This window comes from Candoia aspera, chromosome 1 (genome assembly GCF_035149785.1).
Source record: "Candoia aspera isolate rCanAsp1 chromosome 1, rCanAsp1.hap2, whole genome shotgun sequence".
Lineage (NCBI taxonomy): Eukaryota > Metazoa > Chordata > Lepidosauria > Squamata > Boidae > Candoia > Candoia aspera.
Window position 1 is genome coordinate 132,973,025 of NC_086153.1, and position 18,638 is coordinate 132,991,662.

Sequence of the window (18,638 nt, forward strand, 5' to 3'; positions counted from 1 at the left end):
ACCACCTGGACAAGTCCCTGCAGTCTTCTTGGCAAGGGTTTTCAGAAGTGATTTGCCATTGCCTTCTTCCTAGGGCTGAGAGTGAGTGACTGGCCCAAGGTCACCCAGCTGGCTTTGTGACTAAGCAGGACTAGAACTCAGTCTCCCAGTTGCTAGCCTGATGCCTTCAAAACTACACCAAACTGGCCCTCTTCCTGACACTATTGTAAGGTATTTCTCTTATTAACAGTTTGTACTTGACATGTGAAAGCCATCCCTGGGGCAATCCACCACCCTTCAATGTCCAACTGATCAGATGCCAGGCAAATCCCTTCCTTTTCCAAAAGGCATTTAATCATTAATAAGTTTACTAAGGTTTTTCTATGCTACCATTTAAAATGTCTTAATCTGTGATTGTCTTTTTAAAAAGTATTTTCTTTGGTTATATAGTTGTCACCTGCTCTAAGGATATTTGCCAGATAGGTGGGAAATTAATTAAATTGTAAACAGTTCTGTAAAACCATGCCTACTGTCTGCATTTCACATATGTACAATAAAAGATTGCATTCTTTCATAACTAAATTGGAATACTTCTGCAAAATTTGCTTTACATCATCCAATTTATATACTTACATCACTGTTGACAACTTCACTATCATTGATTACAAATCTATAGCTGGCCTCAGGTGAAATGCTCTCAACCTGAAGCCAGAAACGGACTGCTCCTTTGTCCAAAATCTCATAGGCTAATTCAGACTTCAAAGGGATTGCTGGAAGAAAATAGCATGTATAAACCAACCCCATGAAGATCTTTCCAAAAGATAAGTGCCAATAGCTTGGCGCTTCTGAAAATCTTAACCAACACACAACAGAAATGTAATGAAAGCTTTAAAACTTTTCCAATATATTTTCACAGGTATGTATTAAAGAAGGTTCTGAATAAGGACACAAACTTCAGGTGCATTTATTGCACTACTTACAGCTCTTAAATACATAATCCAGCAAATATTAGACATATTCAAGCTGAATCCATTCCTCCAAATACATTTGCAATGGTGAGGAAGATCTCTCTCTTAAACAGAAATTAAATATTTGCATTTAATTAATAGAAGGATAAGCAAGCCATTCTACTAAAAAAGGTTTTCATTGCTTTACTCGAATGACCGTGTACAAATGCATTCCTTCTGGGACTGGATATTCGATTCAGACATCCTACTTACTTGGATTCTTGATTTCACGGCTTCGTGTCATCAAATGTTCAAGCTCTGAAATGAAGAGTAAGTTTTAACCTATTGTTTTAATCTATGTTGATCGTCAAAATAAACATTAATAAGAGTGTATGAGTCCATGAAATACCAATAAACTTCAGTTCAATAAAGGAACAAAAGTTTGAAAATTCAAGTCTTGAAAAACAGGAAATAAGAAGAGACAAAGTTTGGATTCTGGTATCATGATAAACCATCTGTGATGGGATCAAGCCTAGCTGCATCCCCAGTTTGTGCACTTCCCATACCTTCTCCTTGGATAAAACTTGAAGGAAGCTCCCACTATCTTTACAGATTAATTTCAATTTGTTGTGTCATCCAACCACCAAATGCTTAATTTTAACTGTGGTCTAATGGTAACAAGCTAACATTTAACTATTGCTTTTAAAACCAGATTATTTAAAGCAACTATAGTTGATGCTGGTTATAGCTTAAAAAATGAAGCAAGAATTTTTGAACTTCTCACAGCTCCACTAAAAAATGAGGGAAGTACAATAGACCAGGAAATGCTAGACTCATTCTCATCATGCTAAATCATAGTTTATCATAATAGTCAAATGCAGCAAGAAATGTTTTAAAACAAAGACCCACAAATCTAATTATAAAAAATGCACTAAAATGTAAATGTGAGGTAAAATATCCATAGGTTCAATAATCTTATCTATATCTTGTTTTATCTGCCAACGTAATTCCACAGTGTATCATTTTAAAAGGGGTCTCATTTCAGCAAAAGCATGAAATCTGGTGGAGAGAAAATGTTTTTAAATGTATATAGTAACTGTCAGTAAGCTCTCACAGAAATTGTGCAAAGCACTGGAGACCAGGATTAGCCCGACTTAACGTATTAGAATTGCTAATACAGTCTCAGGCAATGGAAGTAATTGCAAGGTCTGCCAGTTTTCAAGTAACAAAGAAATGACAAAATTAACTAGTAAAACACTGAAGAAGTGAACAAACATTTTGGTCTCATTTCTAACTATATTAGAAGCAAGCAAGCCCTACTCATTTAAAAGTTTTGCTCATCTGTAGAAACAGGGAGATATTGTACTCCATGAGGTAATAAAGTTGGTAAAGTTGGTGTAATGTTTGCCTATCCTAAACACACTCAGGCTCACAAGCAATGGCTTGAAACAAATCTGGTATATTTAGGAATAGAGTGCAAGTACAAAGAAAGCTGAGAATGAGCAGAAGCACGCCAAATACAACCTAAAAACCCTCGGTGAGAATGTAAGCCCTCCCCCCTTACAACCATTTCAAGTTCCCCATCCCAGGTGCTCCTAACGAGTTCTGCTAATCAACAGGTGAAAAAGACCTTGAATACCAACGATAACCCAAACACGTTCCATCCCCAAGAAAACAGACAGACAGCCTGGTACAAGGTCTCCCAGCAGCTCCCTCCCAACCGGAACGCGCGTCAGCACCATGGCATGCGAAATGTTCCAATGTAAATCAAACATCGCAACGGCGAACATGACAGTTGGCTTTGAATACAATAATATCTTGCAGGAATAATCCTAGTGGACTATAACTTTGTGGTTTTAACAGGGAAGCTCTGTGGAACACGTCTGATTGTAAAATATGAATATTTATAAAGCAAAAATGCTAATTCTGCAAGCTGAAAATTCCAAATATTTACTTTGTAAATAGTTTTTTCTTCTAAAAACCCTTTTAGGTATAGAAACAGGAAAATTTGGATAACAGCTTTACTTAAATGTGCAGTTTTAGAAGAAAATATAGGTTTTGTTCTTACCTTCTTCATCCATAACGAAACTGGACGAGACACCATCAGTATCACTAACAGCAACAGAGTAAGTTCCCAAGTCATCTTTGTCAGGTTTTTTAAAATAGAGTTTAGAGCTAAAATATATATTTTTAAAAAAAGTAACATTAGTATTTTGCTAAAAGGAACCATATTTTTAAAAACTTCCATAAAGGACCTGAAGAACTTACTGATCTCCAATGGTTTCGATTTTAAACTTATCAAGATCATCTATCTCTTCATAGAATTTACTCCAGGTAAAATGAGAAACATCTGAAGTTTCTTTGCACTCAAAGTCAAGATAAATATTGCCTTCCTCATCCACACCTGCAGTGATCTCCTTTGCACCTATAAGATAGGATTGTGGTTCGAAATATAAGCATTGGGCGAAGTGTTTGTTCTCCCCAAATTTGAGTCCACTAAGGCCTTTTAAGTATCGGCTTAAATTCCAAACTTTCTTTTAATTGTTTCACATTCCTGCTATAACCTGAAGGAATTCACAGAGATTACAAATCAAGAAGAAAGGCAGCTTAGTTTCAGAACTCTTACAGAAAAATTAAAAATAGAACTGTTGAAGCTGGTAATATTTCATCCAGCATACTCACAGAATCAAATGCCAAGGGCAGGCAGGATGCAAAGAATCGTGACGTTGCTTGATTCTGTGTACATGTAGTATTTCTAGACTTGTTATCCTCATAACAGCCTCGGTGCCTGCCATAACTACCAGCACGCTTAACCTAGTGCCCTACAGAGTGACCCGTTATCTCATCATCTGCATTGGTTGAAGAGATTATTGTTGCTACACAGTACTGCTTTCTGCGCTTTGCTATGGCTCCTCATCCTTCGGAAGGTATCATCCCCATCCAGTTCCCTGTCCTAATGTGCCCCGTGACAAATTTGAAGGGGGAAATGGGTAATTTTGTGGTTTGAAAAGAATCCACAAATCTCTTCATAAACTGGACAGAAGGAATTTGAGGTTAAAAGAAAATCTGAAGGGGAGGGGGAGGGTTTTGAATACTGTGCTTTGGGATTTCTTATTCCTTGCATATTCAGCCACGTTTTAGGCAATAAATTATAGTTGCCAGCTCTTTGTTTTCTGACAGACTCCTCAGCTTTAGGCAGTACATGGAAGGTGGCCTTTTCCACGTTGGGAACAGGTGGTTCTATTGAATTTGGCTGTGGGAACATCTGGGTCAGAATGTGGTTCAAATCAATTTTGATTATGAACCTACCAACTTTTGCAAACTTTAAATGGCTGGAAAAGCATAAAAGATTTTAAAAACTCAGCTTCAGGAGAAAGTGAATCTACATTTCAAGATCAAAATCCTATTTCTTACCAGGCTTAGCCTGTATCAGGACAGCTTCAGAAACATCGGATGGCTTGCCTATACCAGCATCATTCACTGGGTGAACTCGAAACACATAACATTTGCCTGCATGTAGTTCTGTGACCTGAAAGAAGATATATGAAGAAGACTTAATAGGTCATATACACAATTACTGGAACTTAAGAGATTGTGGAAGAGTTTGCTTTGATACTCTCTGTCACTTTTGCAAACTTGGAAATCCCAGATCTTTCCTAGTGGTTCTTTTCTTATGCATAAAAAACTATAACAAGAAAATGCTATAGCAATGAGTGACAAAGAATGGATAACTAGTAGTTAAGTTTATTGTTTTAAAAAATAACAAATAAAAAGTCAATTGGTGTAGGCTTTCACTGTATTTGTTGGCCAGTGTTGAGCTTCGAAGATTTAGTGACTGTGGTCTAGACAGCAGATTTCACTGGGAACGGCATCTGGCATCTTCAGAGGCAAGGTGATCTGCTACACAAATCAGAAACTTGCCTGGACAAGGACCCCATCAAGACATAGCTGCTCAGATTAACCAACCAGAACCCAGCACAAACAAAGAATCAATCAGGAATCTGTACCAAATCCAAAAATGACCAATCAGAAGTCAACACGAGCAAAGGACCAGTCACGAACCAATACCATCAAAATGACCAATAAGGATCAGGCAAAAAACCAAGAACCAATCAGAGGTGAGCCCTCACCTACCTGCACCAATTGGAAACCAGCTTGGTTAAAGGCCAATCAAATGTTAGGTCACCTGGTTATATAGACAGGAGCCCAGTCAGTCCCTCCTCAGTTATCTGTGGTCTATATCTACACCAGACCACCTTGCCTCTGAAGATGCCAGTCAGAGTTGTTGGGGGAAATGTCAGGAAATCTGCTGTCTAGACCACAGTCACTAAACCCTGGAGCTCAGCATTGCCCAACAAAAACGTAAATTATTAACAACGTAATTATTTTAAAATATAATAAGCATATTTGTTAAGACTGGCAAAATTTCAGAATTAAACCAAAAACACTGCCAGCAGATCACTTTTGTACCTTTAAGTAATGGTGTGGTGTTGGTTTCTCATTGAATGTGGTCCATTTTTCCGCTTCTTCCTCTTTGTAGTCGACAAAATATCCAGTAACAGGGCTTTTCCCAATATAAATAGGAGCTTTCCAGAGTATTACAAGGGAGGTATCTCTAATCTCACAAAATGTAAGATCATACGGAGGACCTAAAGCAGGTAAAGGATTCTTTTCAAACCACAAACTTACCCATTTCCCCCTTCAAATTTGTCACAGGGCACATTTTAACAAGGCCTCTTTTCTCCAAAAGGAAGACACGAATTTTATGGAGCACTGTGTGATTTTATACTGTATATATAAATTCTGCAGAAATGGTCTTTCACCCCATCATTATTTCCCTGACCACATAACCATGTTTGCTTTGGGTCATAGTTTGATTCCATCCTGGGTTAATAGTGCAGACAACTAAAGGTGGTCCTGTTGCTAGCTGCAAAAGGCATAGTATGGCTGTATCAGCATTTCTCAAATCAGTTCCATCTAGAGATGTTGGGATCACTGCTCAAGAACTACTAGCCAGCAGAGCTACTAGCTCAGAATTGTGAAAATTATAATCCTAACACATCTGGAGGGCAAGAGGCTAGGTTATGCTGGCAATTACTTTTGTGGGTGTGGTAATAAATGCAAAATGTTGGAAAAAGCAGCGTTATATGCAGAAAATATTACTATCTGGAAACTCTTTACTCCCCAAGCACCCTGCCATATTCTAGAAATGAGGCTGAGCGATTGCAGAATAAAAAGCTTCCTAAATTAAAAGATCTTATAACCTTCATGTAACCACTGAGCAAGCCCTAGTTTTCAGCAAAGCAGCAAAGAGTTTCACTACATGCTAGCACTCAAACAGACATACTGAGGTTTTTTTTCCCCCTTCTTATTTGACAATACAGTTCAGTTTATCAAGTGGGATGTATCTTCTCTTACCACGTGGCAAAAACTCAAATATTTTCATCCTCTGTTCCTTCCATAATTTAACAGTATGTAAAAGCAAAGGTTGCTCAGTGAATCTAGTCATTTCAATCTGAGGTGAGAGGCATTTCCAGGGAAAATCTGTGAGTTCAAACTACCTTACAAGCATACGTTTGGGCACAAAAACCTCCTTGTAATACCATTTAAGCGGACGGTTATTTCAATCTGTCAAACTATTTCACTGAGTTCAGACTTCTCTTTGCCACTGAATACATGCAAACATATTAATAGTTATATGGATGTTAATGTTTCCATCAGAATACCACAGAAACCAGGATTCTCCATTTACATTCTGCAAAAGAAGTAACATTCAATTTGTATGTCAGAACACCTGGTACCAGTCTGCTTTTGTTCTGTTAAAACAGAAAACAGAGGCACTTCCACATTTCTACTCTCCATCTACTCTCCTACTGGCCTTGAAAGACTGAGAGGCAGCAGGGAACACCTGTGCTAATTAGCTCTCCCTCCAGCCAACCAATAGTAGAAGGCAAAAACCATAATTCACTTAGTGCCCTACCAGTTGAGCTATGACAACCGCTGGAGGAACCAAAATCCCTTGGCTGCTGACTAGTTCTCAGAATACGTATTGACCATTTTGGAAAATGTATGAGCTGTTGGTATAACAGAGAAGCTGAATGACTATGAAGACACTGATAGGGTTGCCTGTGCAATTCAACTGAGAGCTCCAGTTCACATGGCAGGAGACAAGCTAAGACAACAGTCCCAGCAAATGGGGACATTCCTGTTGCCAGGGCCTTGGAGCTCCAGCTTCACAACCTGCTACATGGAAGTTCTGCAATGTGAGCTGTGTCACTGCCAAGCTGGAAGAACAATGTTGTTGGAACACCACCATACAAGGCTGATATTGGATTGGCACAAATGCCATTGGTGGAAGAGCCTTGAAAAGGAAGAAACCAGCACCATCTTTTGAGTCTTTCTGGTTGCAAACCTAATAATTCCAGTGCAGCCAGCTCTCCACATTAATATTTATATCTGAGTATTAAAATCACATCCTATTAAAAGAACAAGAACAGATTTGTGTCAATCTCCCTACTTAATTATTCAATCTCTTTTATTCAAATAACGTAGGACAAAGCAGGCTGTATATAAACCAAACATTTTGTCTGTTCCAGATGCATCCATTAAAGACTAAGGGACTGTTTGAAATTCAACAGACACCTTGCAAACATGTACAAAGTCAATAATCTATAGGAGAAGGTGAGAGAAAGGACTCTGAGAAAGAAACAATAATTCCTTCCCTATCAGCATGAGAATTGCTGTTTTCTTGATAGCTTCATTCATTTTGGATCAAAAACTTGTGCCTGAAGGCATATTCCCCCAAAACAGAACAAGCAAGCATTAAGCATAAACTGATGTTTGCTTTGCTTAATTATAGAGACAAGCAATCAATCAAAAGCTAACTTGAGTTAAACTTGGAAATTATCTAAATGTTACCTCCAGCCTTTTAAAAAAAGCAGAAACTGGGGATATTTTTTCTCTTCAAAAACTACAGGTTCCATGATCCCTTGGTGTTTTGAATCTTGATACAAAAAATTCTACTGTCCCTGCTCCTATTTCTCAGCTTGAAAGCCAAGTGCATGCTTTGGGGTTTCTAGGAATGGCTCACTGGGTTTGGGGAAGGTAAAGACAGAGTGAGGATAGATCATGGCTTTTGAGAGAAATGATGGAAGGAAGGTTCTGAATCAATCCAAAGCAAACTTGGAACCAGGAGCATATGTGGGGGAAAGGTTAAAAATGTCAAGGTGACACCCCTCTTTAATGTGTGTGATGGATGTAAAAAAGAGGCAGGGTTTCAATTATGCAGTCACAGCTGCCATCTTAACTTTTTAATTCCCTACCTCCACCCCACAGACACCCCTGCTTGGAACATAAAGGCTGTTCCTCAGAAACAACTTCCTTTGTTGTATAGAAGCTAAACCAGATGTATCTTCCTATGGCTTAGGAAGTGTGGTTAAAAAGCAAACATGTTAGATTATTACTGACATTCAGAAATGATAGATTTTGAACAATAATTGATTTTAAATATATTCTTTTCATAACCAAATTACTTACCTGGTTCTGGCATGTTCCAAGCCTCACATTTGAAAAGCTCGCTGGGTTCAGATGACTTCCCTATGCCAGTAATATTCACAGCAGCAATTTTGAATTCATAGTATGCATTTTCTTGCAAATCCTCTACCTTTACAGAAGAGTTAGCATTACAAAAAAAAAGTCCAAAATTAATGTAGATAATAACCATATGACCTCATAATAGGAGCAAACCAATTAAGAACTATTTATTTTGTTCAGAGTTAACTCCTGCAGGGTTTAAAACTGAAAAAGCAAGATTTTTTTTAAAGAAAAAGAAAATAAAAATGATCCTGGTCTAAATGATTGGCTATACAAATATGGTCATATTCTAGAAGAGAAGCTTGGGCTGTTGGTTACAATTCAAAAGTAATAATGGAAAAGTGACCGATGATTCCTTAATGGATGAGATAGCTTTTGGTGTCATGAGCATTTGATGCCAAGACCTTTTGGTGTCATGAGTCTACAGTCAGGTCAGCCCTTATTCAGAATTGTTCATCTTCTAATATATTGGGTAATTAATTAATTTTATTTATTTATTTATCATATTGATATGCCACCCATCTCACAGAAACATGACTCTGGGTGGTGTACAATAATCTTGAGCAGCCTACACCTCTGTCTCTCTGTACAGGCTTTGCTGCAATCTCATACAGAGCTCCACCCCCGCATTGGATCAGGAAACTGGGGCACAACTTTTCTTGATCAAATGAATACATTCTGAAGGAGAATTGTTCCAATGGGAGAGAAAGAGGAACAACTGATCTTACTGTAACATTTGACCTAAGCAAGCACATCATGCATCCTCAGCAACAATGCAAAAGAGATATTCAACTGCTCTTTGAGTGGAGAGGACACTGAGAAATATTCTATTCTGCTGGACTGAAAAAAAGCTTCCCCAATCACAGCTCTCTCTTCTGCCTGGCATCTAGCTTCCCTAGTATATCCTTGTCCTTTCCTAGATTCTCAACTCCAAACCGCTTCCACAGGATCAACAAATAGCTTTTTGTTTCACTGAGATGGCCCAAGCTTTCAATGTGAGGTTGCTAATTCTGAAGGTGGATGCAAGAGAGGCAGGTTTGATAATCTGGGTCATCAATGGACCTTTAGTTATATTCAATCCATATAGGTTTATTATGAGTTTCAATCAGGTAGGAATTAAGTTGCATTATGTTAACTTTTTATATACCACTGAATGAATGAATATGTATATGTATGCTTCAGACAGATCATTAAAAAAAGAAATAAGTATTAAACATTTAATTTTTGTACTGTGTATTTGTGTGCATATGCACATGAACAGGCATTATTTGTAGTAATATTATTTGTATGTGTATGATATGCTCATCAATATAGTTAATATTGGATTTGTCCTTAGATAAGGGAAAGTAAGTATTGTTAAATGTTTTTTTTTTAAAAAGTATAGTGTGAAAGATACACAAAAATAAGATACTGCTCAGTTACTATTTTGGAATCTGGTCTGGATAGGTTCATCACAGCTGATACGAAATTGGCAAAATCAAGCAATATTAGACGCAAATACTTAGAATATGCAACAATACAGACCATATAAATCCTCTCTTTAACAAGGGAAGAGTTGACTTCATGCCAGTTTTGGTGCTCTGCCTCCTGCTTGTCTATGTAATAACCCAAAACATTTGATCCACCACTATATCTTGGAAGTTTCCAGCCAATGGTCATGGAGTGGCCATCACAGTTGAGAAGTGTGATGCCATAAGGATAGGATGGGCAAGCTATAAAAGTCAAGCAAATGTCTGAATAGTTCACATAAAAACAATAACATCCAATTATTTTATTTTATATTTTGATTATATTATGAATTTATGGATTGACTTGTCTAAGAAAATGATGCATTTACAATGCAGTCTTAGCTGTTTTCTAAGAGGTAAGACCCTTTATAGTCAATGAGGATTATCCATAATAAATATACAGGAGTGCACTTTAAATCTAAATATGTTAGAAGTTAAGTAACTTAACCAAAATGTTATTTTCTGCTATCTCTAAACGTTTTCTTCACTCTGTGTCTATGACTTTGTTTGCCAAAATAATTCACCCTAGAATCTTAGACACTCCAAAATAAAGTTGTTCTCTCCAACTTCAATTTACATATTCTTCTTTAACATTAGTTTCCTTTCATAATCCAAGCCCTTTCCCCATAGCAGGTAACCACACTTTGATGTAACAATTATTTATCATGTAGAAGCTTACAATAATGTGAAAAGTCCCCATGCTAGTAGTGCATGGAGGCATCAAGATTCTTCAAGAAAGGATGGGGAAAGTTTACATTATTGAGAATAAGGGCTGGTGCTATTGGCTAGTTACTATGGCATTACTATGGGGAAACAGCTTGCTACATGGAGCAGACCTTAAGGTGCATGGTTGCCTCTTTAAAAGCATGAGCCTGACAAAATCTCACTTACTGAGGGCCACCTGTACTGTGATAGGATCAGACTCCTGAGAATTTTCACTCATCCCCACTGAATTTGCTGCTTTCACACGGAAGATGTATTTCTCTCCCGTTGTCAGGCCGTGCACGGTGAACCTGAGAAATAGGAATGCAAGCTGCTATTGCTGTTTAACTTTAAAGGCATATGCTTAGACTGTTACAAACTGAAAATGCCTCCCTTATCCATGCAACCAACATTTTATGTGAGCAAAATGGGCATGAGATGGAAAACTATGAATCTACAAACACGCCCACACTGCTTTTAGGGTAGGAGGCCTAAACGTGTTGTCAGTCCAGATATACCCAATGGGATTTCTGCAGAATGTTCAGCCAGCTTCCCACTTACACAGAAAATGGCTCAGAGAAATTGTACTTACTGTTTCAGAGAAGACTGTTTCATTTCTGTCTTTGAGACAGAATACAGATCCACACTTTCTGCTTGGCCCATTGTAGTTATAGGCCACTCATTCCCTGCTTCCTGAATGCAGGATTGAATGACATACTTCTCCTGCCACTCCCAGCCCATTGCAGATGCCTTGTTTTCCAGCTTTAATTCTAAACTACTGTTTTCTGACCTGAGCTGCCTTAAGCCCTTTAGTGAGGATGGTCCCCAGCACTTCATTTCATTCCAGTAACAGCCCCAGCTCTGACTGGCTGCAATGCTGGCAACTCTCTCCCCACCCCAGCAGCCAGTCACTGTCCTGTGCAGCCCTCCTGGGTTGCCAGGCTGCTGTGTTCTCTGCTCTATGTATGTGTTTGTTTGTTTGTTTGTTTTCTTGTGGTTGATCCAACGCCCATTAAATCAATGGATTATCCTCAACCTAGAAACTCTTGCTTTATTCAACTCTTACATCTCTCAGTGGGAAACCTTTGGTTTCTGCCCAGGCTGGTTGAAGCATGCGCCCCTTACTTCCCCACCCAGGACTGCAAAGCTTTTCTTCTCTTTCCTTTTTTAAAAAACATTTTAAAATGGCAATGTGGAGAAACATTGCTTCTTTGCTTCTGGGAAGCTGAACTATCAGTTCTTCCTTCCTTCCCAAAGTTTCCATGGACCTACATAGGAATGAAAGAACAACCTGTTCCTTATTGCTTTAATCATTGTGACATCAGAGCAATGATGGTACCATAAGGAGAAAAAAAAGAGAAAAAGAAAGGGGCTGGCATTAGTGTCAAAGTGAGAAGGGGATGTTAAGGCATCTACATGTGCAAACATCTGAGAAAGGCACAGGGAGTAGCGAGGAGCAAACAATCCCTACAAAGAAAAGGCAGACTGATCCACACAAGCTAGCCAGTGAGGCTTGCCTTCCCTGCATGGATGGGAAAAGCAAGAATCAGGGGAATGTGCAACCAGCCCTGTTGCCAACCCACTGAAATCTGCACCGTAATTTCTGAAGTTGGCTTAAGAAACAGCCGCAAGCTGCGACAGAGGCAGTATACAAGTTGACTGATGAAACAGACAGACAGACAGACAGGAGATAAGCAACTAAGGTTTCGTCCAGCGAATCAGAAGAACATGGGAAAATACCAAAACCTAAGGACTGATCCATTCTCGTGCCATAAGTTTATGCTGGTGTCCTAATACTACCCTAATGATATGCAATGGCTTGCTGCAGTGCATTTTATAACTTACAGCAAAATATTGGTGATCTAGTCTGGAGACCAAGCATGCAGCTGCAAAACTGGGAAGCCAGGCTGGAATGAGTGAGACATGTCCTCTAGGTCACCTGAACTAAGGCTATATTGCTCCACAGGATGATGAACGGGAGACCCTTTTAGGATTGATTCAGCCCCACTGATATACCAACTCAGCCATAGTGCAATTGACTGTTCTCAGCAACATAGCCACATCTTTCTATCCAGAAGACCCACATGCCTTGGGAGTAGTTAAAACAGTTCTACAAAGCTAAGCAAGCTGGCCAGATTATGTTTGACAGACAGAATGGGAAAGCCAAGAAGGAGATATAGCTCCTTGCCCTGCTCTCATCAGAGAAAGCAGCAGAACAAAAGTGAGCATCTCAGGGGCCAGATAACCCCTTTTATTCCAGTCAGAGGCTTCAGGAAGTTATAAGAGGCAGCAAAGGTCTCGTAATGGGCAGCAATTTCCACAATCAACAGATACTTCTGCTTTCTGGCACACAAAGTTGGGTGTGCTTTTTCCCCCTCGTATCAAAATAAATTCAGTGGCAAAACTTACACTGGTACAAAACTGGCCAAAATTCTCCATATGATAACTCTTGGACAAAGAATGTTCAATGAATTAGGTATTTGAGGTCAGCCTTTCATTATTTTTTCCATCAAGATTTCTGACAAATACAGCAATGTTCTTGTCAAATATAAACCCTTTTTATCCCTGCAAGCTTCAACAGATTTGCCTGGCCTTATTGCTCAGCCAAAACTGTTGTATCTGTATAGCTGTGCAAAGCTTTGAAGCAGGTTCACAAATCAAAACAGACCCACTTTGATGCAGGAAATTAATTCAGATGCTTGCGAAGTGGTTCACAGTCCTGAAGTATTTTGTGGATTTTTCTGCTGAGATTGTTACAGACAATATGTAACATCACAACTTCCCTTCCATGTATGAAAAACACTGAGAGGGGGACTGAATGGTGTCTTGGGCTCTCCAACATCAACATGAGTAATAAGCCAATTAATTGGATACCTCATGAAACCTCTGTCTATCATAGCTCTTCTGAGGAGCAAGGCTTACATTATTTGGGCTTTCGTTCCCTTTCTCAGCAGTCAGCTTCCTGAAGGGGCCAGCCATAAGACTAAACTTTGCTCTCTCTTGTGCTGATTACATCGATGCTGGTCTTGCCAGCACAACTGGAAGTACTGCTCAGTCCTCAGCACTCTGAAGATGACCTCACAGCTGATAGTCTGGTCCTCACTCATGGATCAAAACTGACTTTTAAGTTCAGCAGGATTACTCCCTCTACAATGAGTAAACATTTACTGATTTTAAGAATGGGAAGGTAGCAAAGGTACGAATAGCATTTTCTTTGTGCCAGCCTTCTGCTGCCTTTGCTAACTAGCCAACAAGTCACAACCCTGACCCATTCACAATCATATCCAGAAGAGACCAACCTTTGCCAATATGGTTTGCCCAGCCTAGCGTATCACCAAATGCAGCAGTGAGGAAATCCTTCCAAGGAAAGTCTCTGGACATTCCACAACAGTAGTAGCAAAGTTTTGCCACACTACAAGGGCAAAACAGTGGGCATTTTTCAGCATAAAGTCAAGCCTAACACCCCAGAAAAGCAAAGGAAAAAAGTAAAGATTTCCTTTTTATCATTTGTGAAAGCTTATTTCAATGCAATGCATATAAAAATTGCTGACAAGGTAAATGTTTGGGAGAACTTTTTGAGCTCAGCTGCAAATATACAGAAGCACATGCTTGTAGAAATGACAAACCAAAATCCACACATGCATATGAAGAAGAGCAGGCATTTCTTTAAAAATGTAATATTTCTTTTACCTGTTATACTTGATTGGCTTATGGTTACAGGGTTCCCAGTGATTTGATCCTGCCACAGAATAATCAATGTAATAGCCAATCAGATCTTCTTCATGTTTTGGCCTGTCCCAATTCACAATAACAGAGGTTTTTGTGTTTCTTGTTGCCACAATACGTCCAGGGGCTGATGGCACCACTGTAGCACAAAGAAAAGCACTTACTCTCTCCATAACAATTGACACATCAGTATATGACCACCTTTTCTCAAGTCTAAATGTGCTTTTACTGGCAAATATTAAAAGAGGATATTGTGGCTGCAAGTTCAGAACAATATTATTATTATTACCACCTTATCTATCTATCTATCTATCTCAAGGCAGTGAACGTACCTAATACGCCTGCCTCCTATTGTCTCCACAACAACCCTGTGAGGTTGGTTGGGCTGAGAGAGAGTGACTGGCCCAAAGTCACCCAACCAGCTGTCATGCCTAAGGGATGCCTAGAACTCACCGTCTCCTTTCTAGGCCAGCAACTTCACCACTACACCAAATTGCCTCTCATGCAATGCAATATAGCCAAAGCAAAGCATTTTTAGTCCTATTAAGTTGAATGGAAAGTAGGAATGTGTTGAAAGTTGGAAATAATGTAGTCATGATTCCCTCCATTTATAAAGCCCAGATATAATTCCACAGAGAATGTTCTTGCCCTAAAATCTACAGTATATTGTGATCACAGAAGATGTTTTGTCTGTTCTCCATTTTGTGTCTGTGTGTAGTCTTTACTCATCAGTAGATGATAAAAAGTCTCTTGGCAAATGTTCATATGTTGATTAGCTTAATTCCCTAAACAAAAAGGAACTCTCTTTAATTGCTGTATTGGTCTAAACATTTCTAAAAATGGGGTGTAATTTTCAGAAAAAGATCTTGGTTCCTAAACTATCAATTGGTCCAGGAATTTCCAAGCTGGAAATAAGTAAGGTATCACTCTAGGATATACAGCATGTAAATGTGACCTTTTGAGAAATTCACAAGGCTGACCTTGGGGAGAAAAACCTCATTAAAACTTTCCCCCCTCATTCACTGGAATCTGCCTCTGTTTGCACACAAGAAAGATCAGGGAGAAGAAGGAGCCTCTCCATGACAACTAATACTTGTTTCAGTAGCAGCTGGGGCCCATCCTGTGGGTTTCCAAAGTGCTGATGCCCGAGAAACTTCTGGAGCTAATGTCTCCTTCTCCACAGTCCTCAACCCCACTGTGGTAATGGCCATGCCTCCCACAGAGAAAGTGCGTGCTCACACAAATTAGGAGCCATTTGTGAATTATCAGAATTGGACGTTTTCGAGCTTTCTTCAAATATACTAATGACTAATGTCTTGATTCTAAACATTTATACAAGAGGAGGTCTTCTCTATATTCTCCGTTGAAAATAGGGTCATTAAAGCCACATTCACAATGAGCCTTGGCAGAGTCCAATTGATGGTAAAGTCATATTGCACAGACTCTGCAGACTGCAGCAGTAGCACTAGGACTACTGTGCATGTGCTGCAAAAATACAGGTGGCCAAGAGGTGGCAACAAAGAGATACAGCAAACGAGTTGTAGTGGTGCCTGCAGAGGTGCTTGGGTCATATAAAAGGGGCAGGGCTTACATCACAACACTCCATCCGCCATCTTGCCAGTTTTGACACACACAACATGCTGCTCTGGACAGTACTGTATGGCAGCTCTATTAAAACAAACTTGTAGAAATGCTAATCAAAATCCCTGAAAAATGCCATTATATAGCACAAGTTAAAGCAAGTCAGATAGGTGTGTTTTGAAAAGTAATAGTTCCTAGGAAATACTAGGGCTATGGTTCTTTCTCTGAACTTTGACAAGTTACCTCAAAGTATCACAATCATTTTTCTGTTGCCAAACACAACGTTATACATTACTACATTAATTCTCACTGAGCCTTTTTTTAGCACTGTAGTATGTTGTTCTATACCAGGGCTAGGCATCCTGAGGGCTCAGGGTGAAATGCACCCCTAGTTACTCCTGGGGATAGCTGGCACCTTAGAGTGCTCCTCATACACATGGACTGTGCTAGATCGTCTACCACTTGGATTTTATTTTTATTTTATATTTATATGTGATGATCATATTTATATTTTATACATTTGTATTTATATTTTATGATTGCTGTTTTAACTGATCATAAACCGCCCAGAGTCCCTCTTGTGGGGGGAGATGGGCAGTGGCAAAAATTTGAATTAATAATAATAATAACAGTCATGGTTTCTGGAACCCCCTTCGATAGCTATTGCTAAAAACCAGACATAATTTATGGCTGTTTTGGTGGGAAACACATAAAACTGCATTATAAGCAAAGATAAGTTTAGAAGAGTTTAAAGAAATAAGGAAAAAACCCCAAATTCTTCATCCCGAGCAGAAGCTAGAAAACTATGTCCCACCCACTTTACACCACTGTCTTGACCAGCTGGGTTCTTTATCCCTTCAAAAGCAATCAAGCTGCCTGGCCTTGGCCATCAACACATTTCCCATCTATGCCTTATTTTAAGTTTATTTTTATTTATTTGACAGATTTATATGCTGCCTTCCTTCCAAGATGTCAAGGCAGTATACAAATAACCAGGGCTGGCTCTAGGCTAGGGCTGAGTAGGCACCAGCCTGGGAGTGCCAAACTTTAGGGGGCACCAAAATTGAAACGACTTCCAAAAAATGCAATAAAAAAGCAAAAAGCAGTAACAGCACACTCCATGAGCCAGCGTGCCTGCTCAAGGGCTAAATACAATTTCACAGAATTGTTGCCAACTGACAACAATGGGTGATGATATAATTAAAATTATTTGCTGTGTAAATAGGTTGAAAATGTCTGAGAAAAGAAAAAAAAATTGGGGGGCTGAAAATCATAAGTGTAAAGCTCAAAAACTCGAAAAAACAAAACAAAAAGGTGATGTTTTGAAATTCTTACCAAAATCCAAAGGTGACCCAAACCACAGGGGGTGCCAAAATATGACTTTGTCTAGGGCACCAAAATGTCTAGAGCCGGCCCTGCAAATAACACCCTCCTCTAATTTCCCCATAATAGTGAGTTAGGCTGTAAATTAGGCTAAGCTGAAGGTGGGCGACTGGCCCAAAGTCAGCCAGAGTTCCATGGCTGAAGATGGATTTACTCCTGGGCCTCCCTAGCCCTAGTCCATCACCAAAGGTTCCTCACCAATGGCCTCTTGTGCTTGAATAGGTGGTGTTATTTCAGAAGGATCACTAATCCCATGCTTGTTGGCTGACAAAACTCGGAAAACATAGGATTTCCCTTCCGCAAGATCAAACACTGCATAGCGAGGGGATCGGACTGGCACTTGAGCATTGACCCTCTGCCACGTTCCACTGCCAACAACAGACTGTAAAGAAAAGAAAGAGATCATTACTACATGTAGAGAGTTGCACATGTCCTCAAAGTACTTGCATTAATGAACTATAGCTAAACAATCTTCTATTTCCTAGGTAATCTGCCAGGCATGATATGGCAGGGCATGGATTTGCCCTTCCAAATCCAACATGATAATATAGTTTTTTTTCACCTTGTTATAGATAGTGACTGTGTTTGACATGAATAATCAATTTAAAAAATAAATTCCTCTACTTTATACAACTCTTGAAATAGATCTTATTCAAGAAAGCATTGTGATTTCTGAAGGTTTTGAAACCATTTAGAGAAATCTGAAAAATAAACATATTGTGAGTCTTGCTTGATCCTGGTAATGGTATGATTTTATACTTCTGGCTATTCTAGTGAAAGTAATTGCTTCCTTCAAGGCCAATCCCAAGCACTCTATTCAGAAATAGAAGATGCATGGAGATTCTCTCTCAGATGAAAAGTGAAAGGTTCAAGCACTGAGTCATGTCTGACCCTTTGAGGGCACACCACTTTCAGACAGGTACATCAAAGGAGCTTTACCAAATCTGGCCTCCTCTAAATGTGGGGTTTCAGCTTCCATGATTCCCCAAATAACATGCTGCTGGCCATGCTGCTAAGAATTGAAGACCAACATATCTAGCAGACTCCATGTAGGAAAAGCTGTTGCAACTTTAGTCACTGAACTGCTTTTTCTTATCAAATCTAATGTTATGGAATTAAGGGGACCTTATTCTCCTTTGCATACTGGCACATTAGACTAGTGAGTACCAACTCTGGCCTATTAACTGATGGTGTCCTAAGATAACCTATGTCAGCCTCC

At 39.3% G+C, this 18,638-nt stretch overlaps 1 protein-coding gene across 1 annotated transcript in view; it reads right to left on the reverse strand.

The window, feature by feature from the left end:
- MYOM2 (myomesin 2) overlaps window positions 1–18,638 on the reverse strand; it is a 91,009-nt gene that overhangs the window by 24,858 nt on the left and 47,513 nt on the right. The window contains exons 14-24 of the mRNA XM_063313833.1: window positions 17,618–17,801; window positions 14,420–14,594; window positions 10,919–11,040; window positions 10,044–10,231; window positions 8,463–8,589; window positions 5,397–5,575; window positions 4,341–4,455; window positions 3,195–3,351; window positions 2,995–3,101; window positions 1,200–1,244; window positions 613–749 (exon numbers count right to left, since the gene is read on the reverse strand). Of these exons, the coding sequence (XP_063169903.1) occupies window positions 613–749; window positions 1,200–1,244; window positions 2,995–3,101; window positions 3,195–3,351; window positions 4,341–4,455; window positions 5,397–5,575; window positions 8,463–8,589; window positions 10,044–10,231; window positions 10,919–11,040; window positions 14,420–14,594; window positions 17,618–17,801 (1,536 nt within the window). The remainder of the gene's footprint in view (window positions 1–612; window positions 750–1,199; window positions 1,245–2,994; window positions 3,102–3,194; window positions 3,352–4,340; window positions 4,456–5,396; window positions 5,576–8,462; window positions 8,590–10,043; window positions 10,232–10,918; window positions 11,041–14,419; window positions 14,595–17,617; window positions 17,802–18,638) is intronic.